The 22,840-nt window shown below is 40.6% G+C and overlaps 1 protein-coding gene across 6 annotated transcripts in view; it reads right to left on the bottom strand.

Annotated features, from left to right (window-relative positions):
- LOC110973138 (tensin-3-like) overlaps positions 1-22,772 on the bottom strand; it is a 78,610-nt gene extending 55,838 nt beyond the window's left edge. For 2 of the 6 annotated variants that reach the window (XM_022223698.2, XM_022223697.2), the window contains exon 1: positions 18,056-19,278. In XM_022223698.2, the coding sequence (XP_022079390.2) occupies positions 18,056-18,214 (159 nt within the window). In that variant the 5' untranslated portion in view covers positions 18,215-19,278. Of the gene's footprint in view, positions 1-7,697; positions 7,916-18,055; positions 19,279-22,451 lie in introns of those variants that run through there. The other 4 variants (XM_022223699.2, XM_022223706.2, XM_022223708.2 and 1 more) reach the window with 4 other exon arrangements.
- Positions 22,773-22,840: the final 68 nt, after the last annotated feature.

Genomic DNA, 22,840 nt, shown 5'->3' on the forward strand with positions numbered 1-22,840 from the left:
GTCAATCTACATGTACATGTATGCCTACTTCAGCCATAAAAAAACCTGCCCAAACCACCACAGCAACCAGCCCATTATCATCAAGCCATAAAAGTGCAAGGCTTGAATATCTCATGTCCTCAACCAAGGTTTCAATACTGCTTTGGAGCAAAGGGCGAAAAACAAGAAGAGCCGATGATGAAGGACATCTGCAGCACTGTCCACATCAGTTAGTTTATGAGGCTTCAACGGGGTGCGATTGGGAAATTAAAAATTGGCCAGCTAGGGTTGGCCAGCTAGGGTACAGTGAAGTGGAAGCATCTTGCAGATGTGCTGTACATGTACAGTCAACCTGCACAGGCGGCTCTGATACTCAACAGTCAACATCAATTCAACTTGATACATTTACTTCATGCATTTGGTACGTGAATATGTCGAAATGCCAGCATTGTACCTTCATTCCTTAACCTCACTTTTCACGACTTCAACTGAAGAGACGACTTTACCGCCCTAGATCGTAAATGTAGAAACATCAGTGACGTTACTATGGGAGTGAGGGGGCATGTGCCCTCCCCACCAGCAGGTGCAGTCTCCCCCACCCCCCACAACCCATTTGAAATCTGTGACTAATCTCCACTGAAATGCAATTACAGCTTATTTTCTTGTGGTGTCCCCTTGAAAAATGTTTGCACCCCCAGGTGCCCCCTGGACATTTAGTTTTAGTTACACCGCCGACAAAGATATTACTAATCACTGTCTCAAAGTCTCGAGTACTTGAACGTGGAATCCGTTCCGAGTTTGCAATCACTGTCAAACTGCTCCAGGTCTAATAATTTCAAAACGCCCCAGTGCAGGGAATTCTACTTAGAATGAGTAAGTAAAACAAAGTCTTTCAATAGCCCCTGTGGACAATCAGGCAAATGTTTATCTCCAGATTCCTCGGCACCAAATGACCGAGAATACATTTATTTCTATTTATCCTACGGTGCATGGGATGCCAGACCATGGCAGGTTGCTCCGCGGCTGTAATGCTACATGTATCAGTACACAGAAAAGCCTGTTTGCAAGTGTACTCTCTTGGTGGAGGGAGGCAGTTGGGGTGAAGTATTTACGGCCAGTACCTGGATTCTCTGGACTCTCTGATCATAGAGCTAGGACCACAGACCATTTAGGGTGAAGCCTCATCACCGAGCCACACTCACCCTGTACAATTTTAACATCCACTGAGCCAAAACCAACTACAAAAGAGTCATGAGTAATTCATACTGTACGTTGTTTGGGTTGGTTACCCATGCTTGCCATCAATACACACATTCCTCCATGGTTTCTGAGCTTGGCAAATCTCTATGTCCATCCCCAAACAATACAAGTTTACGTTATTATCCACTGGGATTACCCAGACTGTAGGTCGCACATTCACAATCAGATTTCAACTTAGCACACAGGAGAGAAAAAGGCCTCAAGACAATATTCTGAACACTACCAGTCTGTACTGTAAACAGAATTACATGTACTGTGCATGTAATGAGATTTCATATTTAACTGAACTCAGGCTGAAGGAATTGTTGCATTTCTAGCAATCATGAGATTTCCCACTTGTTGACAATGCTTCCCCCACGCATCAATTACCAGGAAAATTGTAAACTGAAATAAAATTCACTGCAATGGTTTCCTAGAACGAAAGACAGTTTGCAATGTACTGTCCATTAAAATCCACTTCAATTTACTATATTTTTACCTTTCTGTTTAAAAAATATTGCACAACTATCCGCTGCCCCTAGTGAATTTATCTTTCAACTGTTCTGAAATTAATCAATTCAGAATCAATGCATGTATCCTGTGCTTTGCTGGAAACGCAGCACAGGTGAAATATAAGGTACATGTACACTGTACATGCATGTACTTGTACCATAGTACATCTATAGAAACCCCAGAGTAAGGCACTGAAACAACACTGTGTGTGATGACAGACAAGACTTTGATTAGAGTGGTACATGATGTACATGTACAGTACAAAGCCATTCTGCATGTCGGAACAGTTATCTGTGGACATCACATGGCAATAAAAGTTTGCAGTCCCGCTTTTGGATTTGCTCTAATATACCGGTATGAGCCTCCAAATACATGTACAATCCAGTTCCCTCAATCTTTTACTGCTTGACCTCTAGAAAACGTTCCTCTTTAAAATGGCTTTAGAGTAAAATTAAAAACCCTTCCTTCCGTGGCTCTTCCCAGACAGTAACTATGCATTAGCATAACGATTTGACCTACAAAAGGCTACATGTACATGTAGTTTATTTTTTGAAAGAACACACTCAACCCCCCCCCCAGTTTGTGCAGGTCACTGGACCAACAGGTGACATGTAGTCCGAAAACATCACAGTACATGTATACTGGGTGGTAGGTCATTCACCCTTTACAAACGGACCTGTTGCCGCCCCTGAGGTTACTGAAAGGAATGACCTCTTGTGACTGGACATTCTCATCCATGCATACTTGTACATGTACATACGAGTATATACTTAACTATAGATATTCTACGTAAATTTCAACCTCAGTTCTAACCAGTACTGTCACTGGGATACATTTTGCAGGGGGCACTCTTCATTCGGGAGCCCTCATTTTCTTGAGGGAGAGGGTACTCAATGGCTTGGGTCACAGTTAAACACTGACCAAGCTGGACCACCACCAGATATTTTCTTTCTCTAAATTCAAGGAAGGGGGGGACAGAGGCCTAGGGGAAAACTCGTCTATGCCCCCTTCCCATTACATCATTGCACAGAATGAATATATAGCTTCATCGTTTAACAAGGATATTTCCGTTTACCCATTCATAAGATCTACATGTATGCGTATTGTCTTCTATTGGATACCAATATGCGGCTGTTCAACCTCCATTGAACAATACAATAATCTTGGGTAACTGTAATTTCATTGGTTTAGCATACTGCTCCATGAATTATCCCAGCATTCAATGACTGTTTTTCATAATCTACAAGTACCGGGTACAACTTTATTTCATTGCCCATTTTCCTGTGTGATTTTTTTACTTTTGTTCCAGCTCACTTTCACATCTGCAGTGATTTTTCAGCACAGTCTTTAACAGAACATGGAGGAAGGCATAGATGGAATTTACGTTTCTTGTGTCCACCAGTACTGCATATAATTGGGCCTTCAAAGATCTCTAGATAGAATCATGAAACTCTACACACTACACACTGTAAATGGGCAAATGTTGACTGCTGAATGGATGGGCCTAGCAGCTCATGTTCTGATTAGAAATTGTGCCAGACTAATCCGATTATTGGGGTCAGATGATAGCAGAGTAGAGGGTCCCCACAACTGAAGGTGTCAGCATTTCACACCAAGGTACTCAAGAGACATCAACAGACCAATAACATTGACTGGTCAGGGTATCCTGTCAATGCAAACAGGGCAGCAGGCCCATGAACACAGACTGCAAACTGATAGCTGAGATAACTGCTGTAATTGAAAAGTGACTAACACCTACTCCATAAACACATGCTACCATACAATGAGGTACATGTACATGTCATTTATTCCCCCACTTTAAAACATATGTGACCCGCTTTGGAGTAAGTATTAAGTCGCCCGCTGCCAAAACTTGTAATATGGCCTGTTCTACATGTATTTGGAGGGGGCAAAATTTCTTCAAAAATGTGATTTTGTGGTTTTTCCTTTAATAGCTGCTATAATATTTATATTTTCAGAATTTGTGACAACAAACGTGGATAATGATGAATAAAGATGAAAAATTGAATATTCAGTATGAAATCCTGTATAGCATTGTGTTTCAAGGCACTACACTGTATGAGCTTTTCCTCAAAAAGTGCTTTTATTGAATCCGAAAATGTGGATATACAAATGTCTATATATTTCTATAATGCAGCGCATTACCGGGGTCATTCATACATCAAATTGTAGCTTTTGATGTACACAATTCAGCCGTATCAAAAACTCAAAACCTGAATCTGGTGACGTACATGTAGAACGTGTATCCATTTTCTAGAGCCGGTCACATATTTGAACACTAAAGTGGCCATTTTTCACTTTCTCAAAGCAAAGGACATACATGTCCATGTAGGGCCGATTCTCCCCTCCCCCATTTTTATGAAATTTGATACATCATCACACCCATGCTTATGTGTAGGCCTAGATGCAAAATCTCAATCTAATCACATAGAAGTTTGTTTTTATCACTTATATATTACATGTAACACTGTGATCCATGCAGTTCTGTTCTCACTGAGCATGGTTACTGGAAAAGTTTCTTCCATCCTTTGTTCAAAAAGTTGTCTATAAGGGAGAATTGTACAATATAGTTGTTGCAGAGGAATTCATTACTGAAAAAGGATTAGATTGATAGTACTGGTATGTACATAAGTACCGGTACATGTATGTGCAGTATTCAGTAATTTCTCAATAATTTTGTGACCAACATGACCCCTTGGCAACAAAGTTATTCTGCAAAATAACATTGTCTCCGCAAAGCAAAACATATGAGTTTGTTCTGTGTACATGTGACTGTTTACAGCAGGTGTACAGGAAGGGGCTCTGGACCTCCGATAAGCACCACCATTGGACCCGCATCAAATCTCATCATACCGGGTACATGTACATGTACTCTGGCTAAAATGAGCTCAACACAGTTGTGCATGTCTGTCAATAACATTCTCTCTGGAACTCCTGGGAACATCCACGCTAAATTCCACCCCGGCTGACCCATTCCGATTTTTGCACAAAAAAATATAGCCTCAGCAATGCAGAGGGGAGAAAGATCAGGAATTTGATGGGCTTGATGTCCCGTTTGCTATCCTCCCACTCCGGATAGCCTGGCCCCACTTTTAAGGGGAAAATATTCCAGCTTCCCCCATTCCCCAGCACAGAAATGGATGAATAAAGCTGAATGCCAGGCTAGATTTGTTTTTCTTGTTCTGTTACCAGGGCAGAAATCAATTGGAGATACAAGGGGGGTCATCAATTTGGTTGTAATTAAAATGGATGGATTCCTATATGGTCTTTTATTATTTGACAACGTGAGGAGATGTATAGATGATGGATATGGATGCGGGCAAATCAAGCACACAGTCTTGAACTTCACCAAGTGCACTTTGCTGTCCTAGATTTTGCTTTTTATTTGTACCGTTTTTTTAGCTCTTGTTATTGATTTTTCAGTAAACTCTCTCCACGTGTAAATGTTCTATGGAATGGCACCATAGACTGAAGCAGTTACATGTACATAGTTTATCTGAAAAAGTATAATTTCTGCAGAGAAAAATTGATACTTTTTTCCTCAGCCAATGTAAATACGTTCCTCTCAATTTGAACAAAATGATTCCTGTAGACCTGTGATGATGTTGTGATGAAACACACACATGCATAGGTACATGTATAATTCCATATATAAAATAAATGTTTTCTTTAGTACGGTACACATTCATTGAAGGAACGTATTAAATGCATCACACAGGAACATGTACAGTACATCCTGTGATTCCAGTGACATGTACGGGAAAGGTACATCTTCACGGAGTCAAGCATTTTTTCACTACAAATGCCCCTGCCCCAGGCTGCAGTTTCTAACTTGTGCATACTCCACGGACCTCTGTCAGAGCATAACATAATACTCAATATATTTTTCCCCACGGTACACGATGAACTGGCCTGACTTGGTCAGTACATGTAAGTGAACTATGAAAAGAGTACAAACTGATCTGACCTCTCTCAAGGAATATGACAGGTACAGCAACTTTTCTCACACTAAAGTATGAATTACAATGTCTCAGAATCAGTGACGAGCATCGTTCCTAATGCACTGCCTGAAGTACAGATGTTGAAGCTCAATGTTGCAAAATGAATCAGCGCTCAGGCAATGACGGAAGATTTTTGGGGCTCTTCCCTGTTTACACTCCCATTGGAATGGTCACTATGCAGTGTGTTTATAACAGGACTGAAAAGTGACCCACCCCCCACTGAGTTTAAGGACAGCCCATCAAAACAAAATAGTACAAGGAAATGCACATGTGGTACCGGTACATTTGGCATGGGGGGTTAATGATCAAAAGCGACATGTTTAACATTTTCCTAATGTTTATAGCTTGAGTCAAAAAAAAGAAGATGTTCGTGCAAGAATGTACAGTGTACACATGTGTGCATGTAATTATCATCTAATATAATAGGTACATGTACAATTATAAATACATGTATTCCATTGACAAATTCGGCAACATAAGGCATGAAATGTACACGATGTAAATTAGTATATACCCATACCGGTTCTTTGATCAAGGAAGCAATTAACTCTAAAACAATGTGAATAAATGTATGTAAACATTCTGCTATGAAAGAGTATTTTTAAGCTCAGTCCTTTTAATGCCTTTTAATGTTTTTTCCTGTTGCAGTAACAGCATCATATTACCTGTTGTTGATGGCATTAGGTAAATTGGGCATTGGGTGAATTTGGACTAACTGCAGGGTATGGAATTACATGTAAGCAGCTGCGTATTTACGTACCGGGTAGGATAAGTCCACCTTGCCCGGAGATATTCGCACATTACAATAGTCAATACACACCACACTGAACTTTACAGGCATGGGTGTGGTTGAACTGTGTAAAGAATCTGGGTTTGTTCGGAAGCAACCCATCCACGATAATATAGCAGATGCGATTAAGTGTTCATACTTCTTTGTCTCAAGATACATGTACTGTTATGAATATGAGGTAGATGGACAAAATGCTCTATGTGTTTCACATCTTTGACAATAAACGGATTCCTAACATATCATGCTTGCATATCCCCAAACAATAGAAAGTTCTCCTTATGCCCGTTGACAAAAACGTGCACATAATGAAGGACTGCCAAACAGCAACAAAACCGGGTCGGTCTATTGTGTATGATTGACACATCTAAAAAACAGAACTTTGCTGATGCAAGAGCAAATTAACTACAATGGAGTGCTTCTAACTTTTTTAAAATTCATTTTTTAATTTTTGAGGGGGGGAGGACTGGAGGGGCTACTTCCATGACTTCAAATTTATTCCTTCCTTGAAGGTACCAGTAATGGTATCAATGTATTATAATCAAAAGCGGCAGAAACTTGGAAAAATCCCCAAAGCTGTGAACCGCTAACACAACGCTTCCTTATACAGTTTGTATTCAGATTTGATATTTTGGTTTGTCCCTACAAAACATGGCAGGGTATAAGTACCGGTAGCACAGAAACGAACTTCCAACTGGACTTCTGGGCCTAGACATCCCACTGATAGAAAATCCCTTCACGCTGCCTCCCACACGGGGAAATCTGCACCAGGGTTGCATTTTGAAGCATTCAATCAAGCACACCATCAGGACTATCATATCATCAAATATCCACTGGCCATTAGCGCTTAAACTTTAAGAGTGTCGCTCAACATTACAGTCTGATTACTACTACTAGAACATTAAACGTCAGATTTATCAACTACCACACTTGTAACTGTCTTTGAAAACATATGCCTCTTTCCACTGAAATTGTAATTACTAGCATCATTACTGTGATGAGAATACAAGGATGAGAAACTATACATGTATGATGTAGCGATTAGTGCAGGACAATTATTGCTGAGCATGCATGAACTGCACAGGAACACCACTGCAACACGTGTTTCCTCCTTCAAAAAGCCACGATGAATACTGTAACTTTCACCAATCACTTACCCTGAGCGTAGTGAGGCATTTTCCCATTTCTCACAATGGGTGCAAGTACTGCTCCAAAGTACAAAGAAAGGACCACGCAACCCCACAGCGCAGACCTACATGATGTCACCTGAACATGACGACTGCTGACCAACCAACTGATGATGCTTCTCAGGGGCTCTGTGTGAGCGTGGGTAGCAATGCCCATAGTCATACCTGTAGCTGGCCATGGCCACACACTGTACACACTGCCCACAGTTCTGCTGGCAGTGGTGGTGCAGGGGCTAGTGATGCACATATTTTTTGGAAACCCGATCTTATAGGGCAAAGAGAGGGGATGCCACACTCAAGCTCAGGGCAATAAATTCGTCAGGGATAAAACCTTTTTGCAGAATGGTGGAGGGCAGGTCACACCGGGGCCTTTGACATGAGAAAAAAGTAAAGGTAATACTTAATTTTGAAATTAAAAATTCCTCCTTGACTTCCAAATTGCTTGGTATTCAGGTCAAAACCTGACGTGGTAAGGTTTTGGGAAAATAGCCTTTCTTGTTTTGTTTATCAGTATGTGATACACATGTAATTATTAACATCTAAACTGTGTTAATGTTCGACCATTATTTTCTCTTTGTGGACTTTTTTGTGGGAGGGTGTTGACATTTTGACATTTTCCCTCTTCTGTCTACAGATGTCTTTGCATTTATAGGTTTTCAACACACACGTACAGGGAGAAAAATCTGGAAATACTACGTATCGGTATCAAGTAACAGTGGCGCAGTCATGGGGGGGACCTGGGGGCATGTGCCCCCCCCCCGAAAAAAAAATGGATGAATGGATGAATGGATATTGGACAAGGCTAACAAAACTTGCCCCCAAAAAACCCACCACTGAAAGTTACATGTAGTGCCCCTCCCCATAAGATGCTAGTGCCCAAATTTGTGCCTCCCACTAGTAAAATCCTAGCTACGCCACTGGTAAGTGATGATAAATAAAACTCATGAATGCTTAACCCATTTTGTACACATTTACCATTAATTAGAAACACTGTACCGGAAAGTACAGTAACATGTACCGGCACATGTACATTGGCCAATATACAATGTATGTACCGGCACATGTACACTGGCCAATATACAATGTATGTACCGGCACATGTACACTGGCCAATATATACGTACATTCACCAACATTATATGTAGATCAGTTACTGGATGAGGAAATAACAGTTTTATTAAAGTGCTCCAAGTACTGGATGGCTACCTGTGGTGAGTTCTGCTTACGTTCAACAAACCCTTGGGGAGAGTCAGAGAACAATTTTCATGAATATACATGTATATGCAGATTAAGTCATGTATACACATACTGTACATGTACATGTACACTGTTACAGCAAATAACACTATGTTTACGAGAACAATTGCAATCTACAAAGGGTACCAGCTGGGCTTTTTTCCCCGGCCCCACAAACTGGAGCACAGGGAGAGCACTGGAGACAGTTAATGAGAGAGAAGGAAATTGCAGCAGCCATCTCAAGTATGTTCCATTGTCAAGTTCAATAATGGGGAAGCATGCCAGCTGCTGAGATGCAGTATTGCGTGTATTGTGGCATACTGTGATATGATATTCAGGACCTTATCAGGTTTGTAAGTAATATGGCCTTCAAATGCCAAATAAGCCAAACCACAAAAAAAAGTATGCTCAACATGACACAGACTACACAACTTGTGAAAAAAGTGATGGCCAACTTGTCTTTCATTTAGCAGGTTTCGTGATTTACTGGAATTGTTTTACATACTGGTACATGCCGGGTAAATGTACATGTTGTTTGATCTTGCTTGATTAAAAGAATGTGAATGTACGTGTACATACCAGTATATACATGTACATGTAGGTAGAAAAATTTACATGTGCACGTACCAGTGCATGTACTGCATGTACGGTCAAATCATTTCTTATTTTGTCATGAGTAGAAACTACAATGTACACACATGTATGCATATTTAGAAGGAAAAAATGGGTTGTACAATGTAGCAACACCAAATGGAATAATGTTTGACAACAAGCAAATGTTGGCTTTTTAGCAAAGTTACCCCCCACAAAACATTGCACTAATGCACAGGCACAAAGGCCTACCTGTGTACCAGCACATTGGTGGTAAACTGTGATATTTTTAAGGCAGAGCAATGATACAGAGGGTGCAAAAAAAAGATTTTTGTCGGCTCGTCATCATCTTAAATTACATGTACAGCTCCAAAACATGATTAAGTGCAACAAACATCTTGAACAAGGATACGACCATATAAACCTATCCAACCAATGTTTACATTGTACCAGTACATGAAGGGATAGTTTACATTGAGTGAGGAATGGTTGTAACAACCCACAAATTAAAGGCAGTTACATTTTACATAGCCAAATGTATGTAAAATGTCTTGCTTAAGGACATAAAGAACCATGGATCAAACTTGCAAGGACACAACCCAGATTCCCTAGTGAATAAAGCTGTGTTCAATGTTGCATCGTAGTATCTGCATCAGTGGGCGCTGATCTTGTTATCCACATGTCCTCAGAGAGGCCCAAAGAACCGTTCTCTCCTCTCATTTCCCAGTGTTGATGCACGGCGGAGGCTAGCAAACAAACTATCAGGCAAAGGAGTGCAGTTCTGTCATCGCAGGTCACATCAGCTACAAGCTGGCTTGTGTGTTCTACATCAGAGAGTCTTTGCTCAGATGGGATCTTGATGATAACAGGGGTCTGGACTAATTGAGTTGAGCAAGGAACTGATGACAACTTGATCATACACTAAAGTGCCAAATCCAGACAATATGAGACATGTACTCGTGAATAATGTAGGCACAAGACAACAGGTCTACACATTATGTACAGGTATACAAATAACTGTGCCTGATACTAGTACCGGGTACATGTACAAAAGATCAGGATTTACACACGAGTACACTACATATTACCGTACATGTGCTTGCAGATTTTGGTTTCGTCATCCAGTTCAGATAAAAAAGCACCAGCTTCATCTTATTCATTTCAACAGAATTTTATGCCTATGCAGAACATTTTAGTTGCCGATGTTGAGCCCATGTTTTTTCCAGCTATTTTGTTTGTACCGGTACGTGGTCCATAGATCATGTGTATGAGTATCAACTATATTCTCACTGAATATTGTTCTTATTTTCAATTTGAATAATAAGCAGTCTGCAAACTCTATTTTGGACCTTTTCAACGGAAATCTGCCCACAAACTTTTTTGTTAACTTGTGATGTGTCAGCAGCGCTGAGGATGTCAAGTGGTCTTTGTGCACCTTGCAGCATACAGCACCTGTAGAGTTGGCTGTAGTAATGTACTGCACAAGTCATGTACAGCATGAACTGTACGCGGTCACTTGATGTCCATTTACTATTTAAAAGACAACATTGCACAACCAGGGTCACATGATATTACACAATGTAAAAATCTGAACTTGTTACTCCCTTGAATGAACCTATATGAAACTTAAGTGCGCTGTTTCTTGATGACTTTGCCAGATGCAGGTCTTAAAGTCACAGAAATGCACAGTATTCAACACACTGTGAGCCATTTCCTTCAGGAATGTATTTCTCTTCCTGTGGAATACTCACATGTATCCTGGCACAAGTGAGCTCATTCAATCTCCACTGTTGAAGAACGCACCCGCTTGTTCCCCTAAGTGCACCTTCACTGGCAACCAATACATTATTGGGTGTGTGATTACAATGAAGTCAAAGGGTACAGATGTCCAACACAATTCCTTTGCCGATCCCCCCAAGTCGAGAGCCCAAGGGTCCCCAACAAGGAAGGATCAGGTGTAGGGAGACGGAAGTCTGTGGTCTGTGGCAAGTACATGTACATGTGCATGTATTTTAACAAGGAACGCGGGGTTAATGTTCTCAAAAGATTATATTCCGCATGCTTGGGGCCCACAATGTACCGGTACAGGGGGGTACTACATGTAGTACGTGTACATGTGTAAGAGTATGGTGCAACTGTACAAGCATAATCATACATGTACACGCAATGCAAGGTTCATACAGTATGCCACGTACAGGTATGGGCATCAGTTGACGGGGGACGGGTGGGCAATGTCATCCCCACTTTTGGGGAGGATATCTTATCATTTGTCCCCTCAACTTTTTTTCTGGACCCTAAATAAAAAAGTAGGGGGGGTAGGTTACCGCTCCATCAGATTCATATTGCAGACAAAAAATACATGAAAAATGATAGAAATCTTGCCTTGAAGTATTTGCTAAAATACATGTACATTAGTTTAAATGGTCAGACATTGCTTCATATTGCAATATAAACCATTCAGAATCCAAACTTTTTCTCACTCAAGGGCTCTGGACCCAGTACTGTGATGGGATTAGCACTTCCCGCTTGCACATTTCCACGTACATGTACGTGTAAATCCAACTCACTTTTGAAGAGCAGTTGACACCCTTATTGCCCATTACATAACCAATGCCAGGGCTAGCTCAGTAGCTGTGATGACAACCAAGAGACCCAGTTGTACATGTACATGTATATACCGTAACAGATCGAGGCATGAACCTGTTTTTTAGTTTCATTACCCAAAACCTAACCTCAGACTCCAGGCAAAAGGGGTGCAACAATTTTTATTTCATCTAACAGGACACAAAGCAATGGCAGGGGGCAGTGTACTTTACATCATGTATGAAGTTGATGCTTGCCATACAGCACTGTCCACAGTTAATGTAATTTACAAGTTCTATTGAAATGAATAAAGAAGGATGAAAATAAAAACGGTTCTAGGAGTAAGTGGCACTTGATACATGTAAATCAAACAGGAACTGTGAAACTACAAAGAAATTCATTTCAAAAAATTAAATGGACTAATGCCCTTTCATTACAGTTTAATGCACTCCATCATTTCAACATTTGCTGTTGTACATGTATGTTCATGCACATAAAGAATTTGAGTGAACAAAATGGGACACACTAACTTTGAGTGACAAGTTTCTGAATTTTTCAAGTGAAAGCTCTTTCACAGGAATTTGCACCTGTAAGGCAGAATTAACTTCACTTGAGGTCGTGATTATTCAAAATGTCCAAACCATATGCAACTCCTGGTTCGAGCATAACAGCATTTTAGCAGGTGCCCAGAGTCAGTACATTCAACATTTTGCCGAGCTTTCTTAACACCTATCTCAGACTCCGGGGCTTTTTGTGCCTTTAATTGGATTTTTTTTTAATCTCCCCCTCAGTCAAATATCACGGACTGTTGAAGACTGAACAGGTCTCCCCACAGTTCCTCTGTGACAAACTATGGCATGTCTCGTTCGTACTCTCATGTGCATTGTACATGTACAATGTAAACACGTGCACTGCATGTGATTCAAACATACATGTATATGGATACTGGAAATTTAGACTTTCCTTAAATGATTGATGGCACACAGAATCTAATAAGTCGGCAACAAGAGAGTACCAGTGCTGAATTTACCAATGGGTTGGCATTTTGTAAACAGTGCAATGAATACAAAAATGGACACAGCTCTTGATTCACTGGCTTGGTAACCAATGGAATGATACATAGAGTTTACTTGGCAATCACAGGTCTTCACAAAGCATTTAACCATAAAATAAATAAATTTTATAAACTTCTTTACACAGTAAAGAGTTGTCGGTAATATGTACCGGAGGTGCATGTATTAAGACACAGTCTGAATGACAGTTACTGCTTACATGTTTTATACATTTCCTTTTATTGAATATACTGGTACATGTACATGTACAAGGTACATGTATTTCCTTTTGCATGTGCAGCAATGCAAACAAGTCACGTTTTACTGTTTACGGTTACAATTGTTACATTTTCTGTCTAATGTACCGGTACATGTACAGTGTATTGTGTGCACATGTCTGGGAGGTAAGGTTGGTACAATGATACTTTCCTCACTCTCAAAAACAGCAACCTTGGTTGGAATCTCACCCAGGGTTGGCACATGAATTACGGTTCTTAATAACAATAGTAACTGGGATTATTGAGGTACATACGTACCGGTACATGGGCCTCGGCATACGCACATGTCTCTTTCCGGTTAATAATATAGTGATCATTTTCGTAAATTAATCTACATGTACAAATGTATAGCAACAGATGACACAGCATTTTAAAAACATCAGTAATAAATAACCATCATCAATTGAAGGTATGTCAACAAGACATTCATGATAATTTATCACCACTCTAGGAGGCATGGGTGTCAATTCAAAGTGTGGGGGGCATTGTATTGTTTGGCCCCTCCCCCCCTACATTTCTTCCGGACCCTAAATAAAATTTACCTGGAGGGAAGTAGGCCTCCATGTACATTTGATTCATTTTCCAGATTAGCCGTTTATATGTGCCAAATTCTTTCCTCTTTAGGGGGAAAAATTGGGAATGATGAGCAAAAGGGTTCCAAACTTACATAGGCCTACATTTTCAAAGAAAAAATATTATTCTTAAAATGAAATAAATTGTACAATGAAGCATAATTTGCTTAAAAATACTTAAAGCAGTCAGAAATTGCCTCAGATCACACAACAGAAATTTTCCAGGGCCCTTAAGCTGGCCCAGGATCCCATGCCATTTGGGCTTTGTGCTTCGCTCCGCGCTTGCATTAGTTCTTATCAAGGTTATGTCCCCCCCCCTTTTGAAAGCAATTGATGCCCATGCCAGTAAGACACACATACACGTACGAACATTGCAGGCTGATTTCTGGGAGCCACCGACTGAAAACGTGGGACCTAATGTGCTTACTATTTGATTCCGCAACATAGTCCTGACCAACCCACATGTAGGCCTAACACACAGTACCCAAAGATTTTCTGAATGCCAACAGGGAATCTCTGTGAACGTGATCTGTGTCGCTCATGAGGGGACCCGACATATTTGAAATTACCAGCAATTACTCCAGGGGGATCATGTCAATGGTTCTGGCCAGGCAGATTTAATCAGAAATGTCGTATCTGATTAGCTGACATGGTGGGCCAGCAGCAAAGATCAAAGTTATGCCATGGCTATAAACAAGCAGAGTCTCAATGCTCCAGCTTCATCCGTCGACTAGCACCGGAGCAAGATTAGAAGTTGTGTAAAAATCATGTTTCAGGCTAACTTTTTCCCCTGAAAAAGTTCACCTGGGCAAAGAAAAACAAGGTAAATTAAATAATTGCATGGCAACCGTTGAATAAGGGAATCTTTTCCCCTTTACCTTCACAGCAAAGCCACAGAAATCTGGCACTCAGGCAGGCACAAGGCCAGTACACTGAACATGTGTTCACACAGTATCCAGTACATGAATTTATACATGTACCATGCTTGCATACATACATGTACACCATCCCTTCACCTGTAGATTTATCTTTAAATACCTGCAATTTTTCACAAGAAACTGACCAATGAACTGTGAAGGGTAAAATGCTGGAAAGTGTGTACATGTACATGTAAGTGATCATCATTTGCTAGTTTATGACAAAGAAAGAAAGAACTGACAAAATAAAAAGAATGGAATTTATGCTCTGAAGTAGGCCTGATTGGCTGTGGTCTAAGTGATACCATGGAGCGATCAAACACAAGGGGTACGAACAAAGTCCCCACAGACCGTAATCCGATTAACTGCTCTGGTCGGTTCCATAGGCAAGGCACAGTTACCGGCCCCAGTGTCGAAGACCCTTAGACATTTTTTGTACACAGTGTACACCGCCAGGTAGCTGGTAACCCACATACTCGCTGTGTTTTGCTACTGCATACAGGAGGAAATAAATGGTGGAAAAGATGCATGGAGAGGATGCGCAGTTCTCTTCAGTAGTCAGCGAGTGATCACTGCAGATGCGCTTGAAAATTCCAAATCAACGGAGGTTATTTGGCAAAAGTCAGACATTTTTAAAGTCAGTTACATGTACGCCATTTTTCCGGTGGTAGAGAACAAATACCCAAAATATGAACTGCGACATTTATACCATAAGTCGCAATCCTAGTGGTTCCTACGGTTAAAAGAATGTTTGACAACGTGATGAGGTTTCATGCCGAGACAGTTGTGGACAATGACAGAAAGGACAACGAATCTTCCCATGTTTTTGTGTGTTTCTTTATTTTCCTTTGGACCAGCGACATTCTCTCAGTTTTCTTGTGCGTATTTTTTTGGGAGTTTGTATTAGCTAGTATTTCTGTTTATTGTTAAGAGAGACGTTTTTGGAATGTAAAGACGTAACGATACTTTCATTGTCATTGGAATATCAGAACAATCACTAAAATTATTGAAATTTAAGACGGTTTCCGTCTCAAGGAAGCCATGTTGAGCATTTGCAAAGGATCATGATCCTTTGCAAATGCAACTCCAAGCATTCCTTGTAGCCCGCAAGCGGCGCAGAATTTGTTTTGTCCTTGCAGCACGTGCAGGGCTTGCGGTGGCCATCATTGACCCTTTTGATGTGCTGACTCCTTGTGTTTAATAGCTCCATGGTGATACATGCACTGCTGTTCATCTGCATCAGGTGTTACATTACAGCACTATGATACAGAACAGTACTGCTTAATGAGGAAGTACATGTACATGTACACGTAATTGGTAACATCCACTGATGTTAAGAACTCCTTCAGTTTTTGTAGCCGCACAGACGTCATAAAATACCTGTGCAGAATTGTACATGCCAGGGAGTGTTCTTGCATGAATGCACTGATCTGAAATAACTTTCACAATGGAGAGGGAAACAACTTGAAATAATAGTTTGAAGGACTTGGGAATGAATAGCAATGCAGGTTGTCTCGACAACTGCCAGTAGGCAGCTTTTTTAAACCGGTGGCATTGAAGTATGCAAACAAATTATATGTTGCTACTGCTGGACACAAAAGAGTCAAGCTGTAATATTTTGCAAGGAGTGACAAGGATCTCGGAGTGAATTGAAAAGTGTCGTCATGGGAAAGTCAGAGGGCCTGTTTGTTTCACACAGATCAGAATCTCGATCAGTAATCCGTCGTTGGTTCACTGACACCAGAGAACGTACGCCCCAATGGATGAAGCAAACCAGAGTTGGGTCCACTGATTGAGATCCAGATTCTCGCGAAGCAAACAGGCCCGGAGTTAAAGTTATCCAGAGGGAAGGAGGCCAATCAGATTACATGTACATTCTGTATGTATTTGTACCCCTGCATACATGTACATGTACATGTTCCTTCCTCTACACTAAATTGGACCCAACTTTGTTTATGATTTGCCAGTATGATGCACCAGCACTGACGGTACACCATCTTTAACCCTAAGAATATTCTAAAGTTACAGTAGAAACAGAAAATGGCTACTAAATATGGGTCTAAGGAGCAAGTTTGTTTCAAGAGGGGAATTAGATACTTGGGAGGGGGTGACACCACAAAATTTAAAAGAAACTTCAATCGCAATCTGTATTTCTGGTATGTTTTCTGGTCAAGCAATCCGATTTCCTTGTGCAAACTGATTAAATCTGTACTGGCACTGTTGGGAATAACAACTGGTCCAATTAAATCAATTCCTGGAACTGCTGGAGTTACGGTAAAGTCAGATTTGTAAGCCATACATGTAGCTCGTCTTCGTGGCACGTACCACTCCAAAGCATTGCCTCAGAATGTACAAAAGAGAGCACTATGGTAAAAAAACATCATACAAATCTTGCACTCTCATGAACTAAAAAGAGTCGGCATTTGCGCATGGTTTTCTATTTAATTGTGAAAAATGGCCTTTGTACGGTAGATCTACCAGTACATTGTACCTTGTTTTAAACATTTTTGGCCAAAAATAATTTTTGTGCCTAGAGTTGGTTCACTGAGAAAAAAAATGACCCACCCCAAATGGTTAACTATGAGATACATCTTTTTAAAACTAACTGATGAGAAATGAGAAGTGGCAAAATTTGGTGAAGCACCACTGCATCAGCGCATCCAGGTACGCACTGTTAGAATATATAACAGGTACCCGGTACATGTACCGGTACACTGTATGTAGTAAAAACATGATTTTATTGCAAATTCCAAGGAGATCAATGTACCTGGCGCCTGAGGGCCTTTAGGTGGGTTGGAAATCTCATTTTGAAATGTGAATATTAAACCACACATCGTCCACTTAATTTCGATTTCAACTGTACTTTGGGAGAGCTACAGTCAAATACCCATTCTTGAACCAAATTAAATGTACATGTACATACATGTTACATTGTGCATACTGGTACATGAACTACATGTACATGTACAATGTGCGAATGACCATTACACAGGTGCATTATCTTAAGGGCAAACAAACATGTAGTTACCAGTACTTCCTACAAATCATGGAAGAATTATGTCCCCAAATGCTCAAAACGGTTCCCAAGTCCACTATTACCTGGAGGTTGCACGCCTCATTTTCATCCTTCCAAAAACGAGGCTGAAGCGTGAACAGCTGCTCCGTGTCCGGAGGGAGAAAATACGTCATTCCATTCTGGGTATCTTGGACTCCCTCTGTGTTGTCGCTTTCAACCAGGTAGTATCGATAAGAGCTCATTGTGCCGGATTCAAGGTGTCCAAGAAGCAATGTTGACCCTCAATATGCATGTATACAGGACAGAGATTCACACGGAAACTGCCCAACAACTGATTTGCTGATTCTGAAAGTACCATGTACATGTACATTCACGTGTGCCTTTTCTATGCCTTTGCGACTTATGAAGTTTGCTTGTTCAGTTGTTTGTTTGTCTGTTTTATATGTTGTCTACATTTTTTATGATGCACTCCATGGCTTTAAAAGCCTTGAAAAACAAGGTTCCATAACATACTTCCAGGATTGTTGAAAAGTTAACCATCAATGGCAAACAAATTGTTTCAAACAATACTGTGAAAAGAATTCTTGAGACAAGAGCTGCTCAGTCAGATCCAGGAGAGCTTCTTAGTGAGATGGGAGGGCCTGAGATCAAAAGTACATCAGATTCAGCAAGAATCTCTAAAGAAAACGCATCATAAATTATTCATCCATGTTAAAACATGCCCAGGTCCAATGTTTGTCAGCGCGAGGAAAGAGCATGGGAAGGAATACATTACAAAGTACAGGGTATTTCAGTCCCTGAGAACTAATTAGAAGACAGTCCCAAGATAATCCTTCCTTCCAATCTTCTGACACCCAGGGCCATTTTTCCTGCAGATGGCGTTGCTCCTGGGATGAGTTGAAGAGTGTAGGTATCATTCACAAGCACGGATCTGTTTCCCACGTAGCAGGCGAGAACATCGACGACAGGACTTGAAGTGGTTTGCTGTTGCTCAACAACTGCTCGGGAGCTGACTCAATTCCAATGTTGTACCTCTGCTCATACCACTGCCCAAACTCAAAGCACAATTATTGCAAAGTGTTAGGCTACACTGCGCGGCTCAGGGGGGCTGGCCCACTTCCAAAATGTGCATTGTTATTTGGAGAAAAGTGTACGTGTAGGTTATTGTCCTTCAAGTTGAACCAGTTAGCTGCCTGATTATCCCATGCATTTGTAAAAAGTGGTACCGTGATTGGCATGTCCTACATATGAAAATGTCTCCGAGCAAAGCTTAGAGAAAAAAAAAGAACTACTGCTGCAGTGCAAGATTGTTACAAAAGCAAGGTACTGTACATGTACTGGTATGACACAGGAACTTGAAACGAAGGCCAAAGTTGACATTCTCTACCTGTGATGTCATTCATTGTTGTTCAAAAGAGCCGGCTTCTGTTTCAATAATATCCCACATGTACCAAACAAAGAGTGCACTAAACGTTTACCAGAGATCTATACCAATATTCGATATACATGTACCACGTAACAAGAAATTCAGTGAAATTAAAAAAAGCAATTTGTTAGACAAATATTAAGGTAAAAAGAACAACCAAAAAAAAACCACTATTATAATTCTTAAACAAATTATCACAGCTCTAGATCGGTTTATTTAATATGTAAACAAGTAATGGATCCTATTGAAATTTCATGTATGCTACTGAACAAAGTCCATACATGTATGTAGATCAGTTACCATCAGGCGTTACTTTGTATGGTGTGCATCATACAAGCCACTAGCTACATGGTACACATAACAGAAACATGCACTGGACATTCAGCAATCAGCTCTACAATGTACAGTACACTTGTGCACACATTAGTACATGTATGAATGTGTTACAATACCTTCACCTACGCTACCCGTACACTTATTTTTAATGAAAAATGACGAGAAAGGGTCAGTTTTCCATTCTTAGAAAAATCTGTTACAAGTAGTTTTTCCATTCTTAGAAAATCTTTCATCAATTGATACTTTTTACATGTACAGTAGAGGGGACTACTGGTGTTTTGGTGGTGTCACAAAACGAACCCCTCAGCAAAAGAGCATTTATAAGAAAACTTTTTAAACGTACCACTTCAAAAATACCTACCAACAAAGGTTTGAAGGACCATTTCTATTGTCAAGACCAGCTGTTTAACATGATAAACAAGTAAACAGTGGAACTATGTAGGCCCTACTACATGTAAATGTATTGTACATGTACAAAGAGCTAGGGAGACACTTCTGTTCTGCCTTAGATGCCGTCAGGCTTTAGATGACGTCAAGCTTTGGTTCAGGAATATAAAAATGTTCATTAGCATAGATACCAAATTGTTGAAGTTTCTCTTTTCTTAATAAGCCTAGTGCTTCAAAGGACTGTTCTACACTGTACAAATACATGTATGGTCTAGATGGTGAATGGGATATTTTCTTGTGGAGTCCAAACTGTGTACGGTTCCAAGAAGAACTGACTTAACGTTTTGATTTTTTTTCTCTCTCTCTCTAAGTGATTAATTGCTAAAAAACGGGCAGAAGACCATGACTGTGGACTAGTAAATTGGTGGAGTTTGAAGTACATCATGAACAGGTATTCTAGTCGGCACTTCAAAACAAGAGAAAGGTTACAAAATGAGCATTTACGTACTAGGGTAATACCACTTTGGCTATTGTTTACAGTACTGCCAGCTGGAACCCTGGTGCTTGATGTAAAAAGTGTACAGTTTTTCTTTTCAATTACAAGTTGATGTCAATTTACTGTACTGCGGTTGACCAAAATGCAACTGGGAAGATACACAAATACTGAGGCAACTTCTAGCTAGTCAGTAATACATGGGAAGTATTTTTACGAACCTTGCGGCTGTAAGGTTTTACACGCTGAAGTTTTTAAAACCTCACCACACGGTACATGTTTATGTACAAATGTACAATACACGAGAACCAAGTTGTATGGTCAGGCATGTGCAGTGCACTAGTAATGTACATGTACATGTATACATTGTACGGGATGCAACTAGCCCACATTGGGCACTAGTTTTCATTACACTAATCCCTCCGCAATGTAGTACAGTCAGGGAGTCCACCAGGGCTAGGGGTGTAACTAACGTTAATGGCAGTGTAGTCGCCATGTCCCTTATTTCTCCACTTACTTTGAAAATCAATCAAACTTGACAATACATGTAAATGTAAGTCGCCAATTTAGGGACTTGGCATCTATATCGTCATTGCCATGTGCATCTTCCACACCTTGACATAAAGTGTGTTCCTCAAATTGATTACTACTGGTAGTTTCAAATATTTATGTTTACTACTGGAGCAGCAAGGGAAAAGTAGTCATGGCATTTGACGTGTCACACCCTGACAGATTGCTGGGCCAATATTTCAACTGCATATCGGTACATGTACACGCTCAACATGTACATGTAGGAATGCCCTTACTTTTCCCCTTGCTAGGTACACGTATATGTCGGTGTACTTTAAAACCGGAGCTTTTAACTTGCAAGTGGAACCAGCACCGTTGCCAGCTTCAGGCATTATGGGGGCCACAGTATCAGGTAAGGGGGACACATGCATACATGTACATGTTCATCACAGGAACAAAATACTGTATCTTTTTCATGCTTATGCTTTTTATTGATGGGGGGGGCAGCTTACCGCCAGAGGGACCTGGTCCCCTGCCCCCCTTGCGACGGGCCCGGTGGAACAGTTTGTAGTTCCGTGTACATGCAGATGTAAACGGAAAAAATTATTTTTCCACTGCAGGAAGAGGTACATGTATACACATACAGTATGTAGGTTTAATCAGAAAAGAATTCCAAATGTACTGAACCCATTTTCTTCACTAACATTCCTATTGATATTAAGCAGGCGCTCCTCAGTTTAACATGTTGGTGTGACACTTGAAAATTGTGGTGCCATGGTCAAAAAGAACTCTGGAAAGAGTTGCACATGTGGACATCATCCCCGCAGTGGTTTATCGGCCATCAGAGAGCGATTAAGTCAAATTTAGAAAAGTATGGAATGATTTCTGAAGCAAACACTTAGAGTTTTTTAGCCATTTCATAGGGTTTTTACATTCACATGTACTGTAGGGTCTCAAGAGATGTCCAGGTATGTCACTCTTTCCAGGATTCTTCCTACATGTCCTAGCTGATTTCAGAATTTCGCTAAGAATTTGCCTACGGCGCTGCCAAAAAAGAGCTTCATTTATCAAAATTGTACAAGGTAATTCAACAGGTTGTACCATACGGGGCCGGAAAAGGCCCTTGCTGGCTCTCAGTTAGCCGTTACCCAAGTTCTTGGGCTGTAGACACCACAGACTCAACAGACGAAAAGTGAACACGTAATATTCTCAGACTCGCCCCATGACTGACAGTTCCCGACTGTGAAGTTGTTTAATTCACAGACATATTGTGAAGTACGTAATGAAAGAGGGATTGTATAATATTTATTTTCAATGTATATCTTACCACGTCTGGACCATCGTCTGAGTCATATTCCTTTATTGACAGTTGTCCGTAGCTACCCAGCTGGTTACCCCATCGAGTCTCCAATCTACGGGCCAAGTCGCGGCGTCCTCGAAGTTCTCGACCGTCTGACCAACTCATAGTTTATTTTCATTTGGGCAACAGCATCATCCCTCATGATAAACCACTACAGCACACTTGTCATCTTAATCTTAATGATACTTCACATTTCTATCATGTACAAGCCAGTAACTAACTTTATTACGCTTTGTACCTTCGCTTTGCGGCGCACGACCGTCATGACCGTAAACATAAGCTCCGTACCGTGAGTGAACTAAAATGTGAGCATATTCGTCAAGCGCCCTCTATCATCCCCCCCAAAAAAAGTTTGG

Source organism: Acanthaster planci, linkage group LG03, assembly GCF_054643075.1.
Source record: "Acanthaster planci isolate LZ-2023a linkage group LG03, COTS_SCS, whole genome shotgun sequence".
Taxonomy (NCBI): Eukaryota; Metazoa; Echinodermata; class Asteroidea; order Valvatida; family Acanthasteridae; genus Acanthaster; species Acanthaster planci.